The following is an 8,149-nucleotide window of genomic DNA, read 5'->3' as shown; positions in this document are numbered from 1 at the left end:
GTGCAACCCTAGGACGCAGGGCTGATGGAGCATGGGTACGATGAGAACATTAGGGGTGAGGAAAATCGAACCCGTGACCTCAAGGTTATGAGCCTGGTGAGCTTACCAAACTGCTCTATTCATCCCCGCTACATGCAACTTTCGATGGCACCTCATTTCCTTTTTCATGGTTCCCCTCCTTATCCACAAAAGCCAGCCTTTTACTACTAGGGTGGTCTCTATCTAGCGTGCATACCTAGCAAAATTATTTGTGGTAAAATAAAATATCGCTGGTTTTCTCAGCATCTCATCCACGTCGTCGCTCTGTTTTAGCACACCCTGCTCAACACGTCTGAGCTCGATCGGTCAGCAGGCCGGAGTTGACCGCCGGCGGCGTGCCCCCACGCGACCGCGGCCCCTGAGGCGACCGCGAGCCGTTTCCATTCCAGAATAAAGAAAGAGGAGGAAGAAGAGAAGCCGAGTTCCTCGAATGGTAAGCAGGCGTTGACCAGAACAGATTGGATCACATCGCCACCACCACCACCACCTGATGATTCCACGAAAGATAAACACATCCCATCCGATCAGATAGCTTATCATCCTCCATACTTTTTAGTTGATTGATGCGGAGATAGGTAGGCGGGCGTTGACTTTGCCTGGCGCGCGCGCGGCGGGCCACGGCTCAGCTCACCTCCCTCGCCGTCGCCGGAGCCCGGACGAGGACGGACGCCGGGGCCTGGGGGCGGGGGCATGTGAAATGGCGGCGCTGGAGATCGCCTTCGCCGCCATCAGCGTCGCGGTCATCGTCGCCATTGCCTACTTCCTCCACACGTGCTCGCGGGAGGCCACGCCCGTGCCGATGCCGCCGCCCCCCGGCGCGGAGGAGGCCGCCGCCGCAGCCGGCGACGTCGAGATGCAGGCCGGGATGGACGAGGCCGCGATCAGCGCGCTGCCCAAGGTGGTGGTGCGCGGCGGGGCCGGGGAGGCGTCGTCGTCCTCGTCGTCCACGAGCTGCGCGGTGTGCCTGGGGGAGTACGACCGGGGAGACGTGCTGCGGGTGCTGCCGGACTGCGCGCACTCGTTCCACCGGCCGTGCGTCGACCAGTGGCTGCGCCTCCGCCCCAGCTGCCCCGTCTGCCGCACGCCGCCGGCAGCCCCCTCGCCCAGCCAAACGTGATTTTTTTTTCTTCTTTTGTTCCGAAACTCTCGAGATGTAAAGCAAAGTGTATGTATAGTTGTTTATACTTCACTGCAAATATTATTCGTGGGTATCCAGAAAATCGGTCGCATTCTAAATCACTAATGTTTTGGTGATGAGGGCGAGCCAGCCGGAGAGAAGCAGTCAAAAAACTACATGCACCATCAAATTGGCACATCACCAAACCATCTACTTAAACTACATACACACCTTATACAGTCTAAAAAAAACTACATACACCATAAAAAACTGGCAGCTTGAGAGAATTCAATTCAGAATGCCTGATGAATGAACTGTTCCAGGGAGGATAAACAGAAACCCTCATCATTATTCATTGGGGATAAACAGCAACATACAGAGGGTATTTCAGGTCTAACAACACAATACACCACGGGTACATGATAAACACAGACACAGACAAACAGACAACGGTATATATGTCCCTAACATTAACAAGTTAGACAAACAGACGATATGGTGGGGTCGGGTGGGGTGGGGTACATGTATGTCGCGCCGGGCACGGTGACGAACGCCGGCCATACAAAATGTAACTAAATGCAGAGCCTACTTTACCGGTTCTCATCATCCGGTACCGTCAGACTGGCTAAATTAACATGCTTACCAGAGGCTGATTGATTACAATGCGAATGTTGAATGATCCTAGGAGACGGCGGCGCGGAGGAGGGGGGCAGCTGCTTCAGGTGCACTTCACCGTCGAGGCGCCAGGCGACAGCTGCCCATTGTTGACGGCGGACGGCGACTCATTGGTGGCCGCGCCAGGTTGGCTGTCTACGGCGGCGGCATCTGATTTGGTTTCAGATACTGCAGCAGGAGCAGGAGCAATAGCAGGCTCGCTGGGAGCAGCAACTGAGTTCTCAGTTGGCTTGCTCGCTGGAGGGTCTACTTCCTCTGTCTTCGCCCCCTCCAAACTCACCGGAGGAGCTTCCTCTGTCTTCACCTCCTCCGAACTCACCAGAGGAGCGGCATCAGCCTCAGATGGCTTGACATCTTCCTTCTTGTCTTCCACCGCTGGTGCCGGAGCAGCATCAGCCTCAGCTGGCTTAGGGTCTTCCTTGTCTTCAACCACTGGTGCCGGAGGGGCATCAGCCTCAGCTGGCTTAGCGTCTTCCTTGTCTTCAACCGCTGGTGCCGGTGGGGCATCAGCCTCAGCTGGCTTAGCATCTTCCTTGTCTTCAACCGCTGGTGCCGGAGGGGCATCAGCCTCAGCTGGCTTAGCGTCTTCCTTGTCTTCAACCGCTGGTGCCGGAGGGGCATCGGCCTCAGCTGGCTTGACATCTTCCTTCTTGTCCTCCACTGTTGGTGCTGGAGGGGCATCAGTCTCAGCTGGTTTGACATCTTCCTTCTTGTCCTCCGCCGCTAGTGCCGGAGCGGCATCAGACTCAGCTGGTTTGACATCTTCCTTGTGTTCTGCAGGTGCTGGAGTGGAGTCTTCAGTCTTCCCTGCATCTTCACTAGGAGCAGCTTTCACCTCTTCAGCAACTTTCATCTCCACATCTGCGTTTTTTGCAGCATCATTCGCCTCGGCAGGCTTCATCTCCACATCAGTGCTCTTGGCAGCAGCATCAATCGCCTCAGCAACCGTCATCTCCACATCGGTGCTCTTTGCAACATCTTCACTAGGGACCTCCTTGCCAGCTTCAGCTTCTCTGTCTTCTTCAGTTTCAGGATCCTCCTTTTTCTCTTGCTTCCCCTTTCTTCCACTTGAGTTCCTACTACGCTTTGGTATCTTTTCACCCTCAGGGCTATCAAATACCTTCACTTTCTCGCTAATCCGAGCAGAACGCCTTGGGGTATCACCTGTTTGTAAAGCATTTAGATGATCCGATTAGATTTGTGCAACCATGGGCTCCCTACAGCCAGAGTTATCTAGAGACATGATGAAAGAACACAAGGGGGAAAGGCGTCTACCAGTTGACCAGTCAAACTCCGATGAAGTGGGGCCTCCAGGGTTTGCCTTCAGATAGCTGTTCAGCTGCCTCTTGTTCTTAATTTCCTCTCCAGTTGGTGAGACAAAAACAATCTCAGATCTTCCCCTGCTCTGGGGAGTAAACTGCAATATTAGGAAAGAGGAGATGTTAGTTGATGCCGCCGAATAGAGAATATTGGTAATGGACACGTTAAGTGTATGAAATACATGCTTAAAAAAATACATATTTCTAACACTGGAAGCAAATTCACACCCAACAAAACATGTTGGAAATTAGAAAGCGCAGACAGAACAAATCTGTGTACTGCTTAAAGTTTAGTGATAGACTAACAATATATGAGTGAAGGCAACCGTCCTGTGTTTAGGACTTTAGGCTCCCTTAATAATGTCAGATAATGTTGCATGGCTAGAACTATTCAAGCACTGCTGTTTATTTTTGCTATCCCATATGATATTCCCACTAATACACAACAAACCAAGAGAGGCAAAATCTCAACTCTAGCCTAATTTAAATAATGTCAGATGTATTATCAAGCATTGTTCCCACTGATAAACAATAAAACAAGCAAGGAGGAGTCTCAACTCTAGGTTCACCCTTCTCTCTCAAGTTTTAATTGATTATTCACCACTGCAAGCCATTATTCACCAGTAACTTATGTGGTAGCTGTTGAGTGTTGACCAACAGGAATTACATTACTACATAGAAGATTCAAGAGGATAAAAGATAATAATCTCAAATCTTCCCCAAAAAAAGAGAGAAATTAATATACCAGATACTTATATATTACTCCCTCCGTCCGAAAATACTTGTCATTGAAATGGATGTATCTAGATGTATTTTAGTTCTAGATGCATCCATTTTCATCCATTTTGATTACAAGTAATTCCGGACAGAGGGAGTACAACCAAAAAACAGCACACAGCTATTTCCTAACACTTCTTCTTAAGTGATTAGATGCACAGTAAGAAAAACATTTCAGGAATATAATTCAGTTGAACAAACACCACCGGAAAGGAAAAACATTCAAAAACTATTCATACTAGGGATTATTTATGTATATCTCCAGAATTGGTTACATGAACTATGGTTTACCTATGCAAGCGAACGATGTAGAGTTACATAAATTTAACCTACTTCTAGTCTTTGGTCTGTGGACCTAATTTCAGAGGTGATATTGAACTTCCATGATGTGACATTAACAGACTATCTCCAGAAGTGTATGAAAACGAATCATCTCTCACCCATAAGGTTTGCTACTAAATCAATCTTGTTCGACATAGCAAAGGCGAGACGCATAAGGAATTATCTTCTGAATTTGCAAGAATGCTTCAGTTCAATCTAAGAACTATTGTCACTTAGCTCATACAGTCAGCACCACATATTTCATAGAAGAGTCTTAAGTGCACACATTCCAAACACAATGTCTATATTTTTGGAGCGCAATCACACAACCTTCTCAAGAAAGTGAACAAACAGAAACACCACACATATGCTAAAAAATATATATGAATGTTCGTTTAATTTCAAACAGAAGGGCCTGAATCTAACTGAATCTAATGTGAAATCATCTTATCCATCTCAAATCAAGAATCTTTAACTTACGAAGTTACAAATGATTGGAACCAAACATCATAAATTACAATAATAAAAATACTTGACAACTAGGCTCTTTTAGAGCTAGAACAAAAAAAAAATCACCTTTCAACACAAATTTGGCAATATATGATATATCCAACACGACTGCAAGCCATACCACGTAGCCAATCCTTATGCTACAAAGAGATTATGCCTCATCCAAAATATAGTGACACGGTCCAATCGTATTATGAAAAGGTAGGTACAAGCAAACCTATAATAAGAAAAAGTAACTCCTTACCCTATTCGACAAATTAACTATGACAACGTAAAGAGTTATGAAGATTCTAGTCACAACCAACTTTTTTCATTGAACCACACAAAACCTTAACATCTGTCCTTATTATCCAGCAGAAAATTATACCAATTGTCGTTATTATCCAGTGGATAAATATACCAATTGTTGTTATTATCTATCATAATTCATAAATAGAAACAATACAGAAACAACCAATTGTCGTTATTATCCGGTGGATAAATATACCAATTGTCGTTATTATCCATCATAAATAGAAACAATACAGAAACAACCAAATCACCGCCTACGCTATTTAATAGATCCTGGGTGCTATCGTGATCCAGTAGAAAGGCTAGGGAGCTCAACCGCCATAAACACATCCGCTAATGAGCTAGAAGTTGCTCGGTACATAAGCTTGGGGAGTCTAACCACCATAAACACATCCGCCAATGAGCTAACAAGCCCCTCAATTAGGAAGCTTGGGGAGTCTAACCGCTATAAACACATCCGCCAATGAGCTAACAAGTGCATAAGTTCAGAAGCTTGGGGAGTCTAACCGCCATAAAAACATCCTCAGTTCGGAAGCTTGGGGAGTCTGTCCGCCATAAACACATCCGCTAATGAACTAAGACATATATACCCTGTTGAGACTTTCTGGTGCAACCCTAGAAAATCAGAAAGGCCATGAAAAAGCCAATGGACAAAGCACTCAAATAACATTCCCAGCAAACAGGAGAAACTCCAATTGACATGGCATACCACAGCGGCCTGTTGTGCCAACATCGTGTTTGCAAAAGCGTGTACTGACTCAGTTGAAGCAATTTGTCCTGACAAAGTGCCATGTCTAACTACAGCAAAATAAGAAAAAAAAACAGAGTGTAACCAGGTTCGCCAAAATCGCCTCGAATCAACTACAGGTTAAAATCGGGACACTGAATCCAACTAAAAGCAACAGCACAAAACTGCAAATGCAACACAGTTCTCCAGGTAAACTCAACCAACTAAAACGTACAAACAGATGAGCATGGAATTGAAATGGGTACACTTGAAGCCAGACGGCTACTTACTCCCATCCCACAAAGTGCAGCACAGTTCCATGCCCAGGCAAACTGGACCAGAATCCAATTTCCCGTTTTCCTAGCCAGGCCAGACCACATAGCCAAACCATGTTACCAACAGAATCGAGATTTGGGAATCGGCCCCCACCACCCAGCCGTGGGCCATGGCGCAAGCCCAATCGACCCCGGGGACGCTAGACGCCCAACACCAACAGACCGGAAAGTGGGCGGTACTGTTCACCAACCATTTCGCCGAGCTCACAGCAGGCGCATCCACACAGACCCGCAGCTCCAATCTAGCCCGGGGAGGGGCTCCGGTAAGGCCGAGATACCACCACGAGCGCTGGCCAGCGAGCCATAGCACTAGTCCAATCGCGGCAGTGGTACCTCACCAAACCGGAGGCGCCCAAACCCTAGAATCTGACCCCTAAATCTGTTAGAACCCTAGACCCCGGAACCCACGAATCCAGCTCGAATTCGCGCCCCGCCGCCCGCGTCCCCGCGGCCCGGGGCCCCGACACTCGCCAATTCCGACTTAGACCGCCCAATTCGACGCAATTCGAAGCACAGCAACGGAACAAAGTACAAGCGCCCTGGGTGTTAGCCGGTAGGTAAGGTAAAAGCAGCTCGACGAGGCGACGCCGAGCCAGGGCGGCGGGTACCTTCTTGGTCCATCCCTCGGGCGCGGGCATCTCGACGGACACGAGCTCCTCCGCCGCGCGGTCGCCGCCGGTGGCCATGGCTGCCGAGGCCTCGGGGTTCTGCACGAGGAACGCGAGGAGGGCGGGGTGGGGGAAGGGGGGAAACGATGGACGTGTGGGGATTTGGGGATTTTTATATCGGAATAAAAAGTATCGGCCCCCGTGCTCCGCCGTTCGGTAGATAAACCCTGCGAGCCGACGGCCTACCCGCCGGCCACGTCCCACGAGGTCACTGACGGCTAGGACAGGAACTGCTATCCCGATGCCGGGCCCTTCTGTCAGTGAGAAGGGAGGGTGGTGAGGTAAGCGGTCTGGTACGGGGCCGCGCGTCGGTCAGGACAAAGCGGTGGGGGCGCGGGGAGACGGCCGTCAGGCGCGGGGGGACAGTTGTGCAGTCGCGTGGACGTGGTCCATGGACCGCTGACCCTGGCTGCGGCTGGGGATGGCGCTCTGCCCGTGCGGTCCACGGACCGTGTGTAGGAAGGAGACGTGGTGCAAACGGCGGGACTGAGGCCTGAAAAAAAAACCGGATTGCACCGCGCGCAGTTGGAGTCCGGGGTCGCGGGAGCGGAGCGGGGTGGCCTGCTGCGCGACGAATATTCGTCGGGGATGGGCGATGACACTCTGCGTGTTATAGGGATGCGTGTCCATGCGTGCTGCTGCCATGTGGCAACGTCGGCGTGGATAACGCCGATGTGCTGGTAAAAATAAAGTAACATGTGCAAGCATGCAACCCATTTTCTTCCTAGTTGTACAAGTTTTCATTCATCCTAGAAGAGGAACTTAGAGCAACTGCAACAGCTTACCTAGAAAACCTTTTCATAAAAGTGATTTTACATGATGTTTATAAATCTATTACCTAATCTTTATCTTTTACTTAATAATAAAGCACATATTGCTTCTGTCCACCGTCGTGACATTTTTGCACAAAAGTCCTTGTGGTTTTTGATAATTGAACTCGCGGTCCCTGTTTAAGTGGATCTGGGATAATGACTCGGTTTTGCAAATTAACCCCTTGCATTTTATAAGAATTCCGCCCGCGCTCCTTTGTTTATCTTATCCAGTAGCACAAACACGCGCACACCGTTGCCCTTTGCCAACGCTCCCACTGTCGTTCGCGTCGCCGTACGCGCGCCGCCCTTTGCCTCTACCACCACAGTCGTCCGTGTCGCCGCCCTTTGCCTACGCCCCCTCCGCCATCCGCGCCGCCGCCCTTTTCCTCCGACACTGCTCCCGTGCCTCTTATTTGGATTGAAGTCGCGGCAGTAGTGGTGCGGCAGCGACGGGGGAGGAGGAAAGGGCGGCGACGATGGGTGGTGGGGACCGAAGATGAGGCGGTCCTTCTAGGAAGATGCCGGGGACAGGCAGCGCGAGGAGGGTGGCGTGTTGGA

At 49.7% G+C, this 8,149-nt stretch overlaps 2 protein-coding genes across 2 annotated transcripts; one reads left to right on the top strand and one right to left on the bottom strand.

The window, feature by feature from the left end:
• Positions 1 to 222: 222 nt before the first annotated feature.
• Positions 223 to 1,412, top strand: LOC123110208 (RING-H2 finger protein ATL70-like). The gene has a single exon (XM_044530682.1). The coding sequence runs from the start codon at positions 737 to 739 to the stop codon at positions 1,154 to 1,156; it is 420 nt and encodes a 139-aa protein (XP_044386617.1). The 5' UTR covers positions 223 to 736; the 3' UTR covers positions 1,157 to 1,412.
• Positions 1,413 to 1,485: 73 nt separating this feature from the next.
• Positions 1,486 to 6,912, bottom strand: LOC123110207 (methyl-CpG-binding domain-containing protein 11). Its single transcript, XM_044530681.1, has 3 exons — positions 6,720 to 6,912; positions 3,107 to 3,248; positions 1,486 to 2,995 (listed from the first exon to the last, which is right to left on the bottom strand). Exons 1-3 carry the CDS (start codon positions 6,795 to 6,797, stop codon positions 1,875 to 1,877), a joined length of 1,341 nt encoding a protein of 446 aa, XP_044386616.1. The 5' UTR covers positions 6,798 to 6,912; the 3' UTR covers positions 1,486 to 1,874.
• Positions 6,913 to 8,149: the final 1,237 nt, after the last annotated feature.

The sequence above is a fragment of the Triticum aestivum genome, chromosome 5B (genome assembly GCF_018294505.1).
Source record: "Triticum aestivum cultivar Chinese Spring chromosome 5B, IWGSC CS RefSeq v2.1, whole genome shotgun sequence".
Taxonomy (NCBI): Eukaryota; Viridiplantae; Streptophyta; class Magnoliopsida; order Poales; family Poaceae; genus Triticum; species Triticum aestivum.
This window is presented reverse-complemented; position numbering and strand designations above follow the sequence as displayed.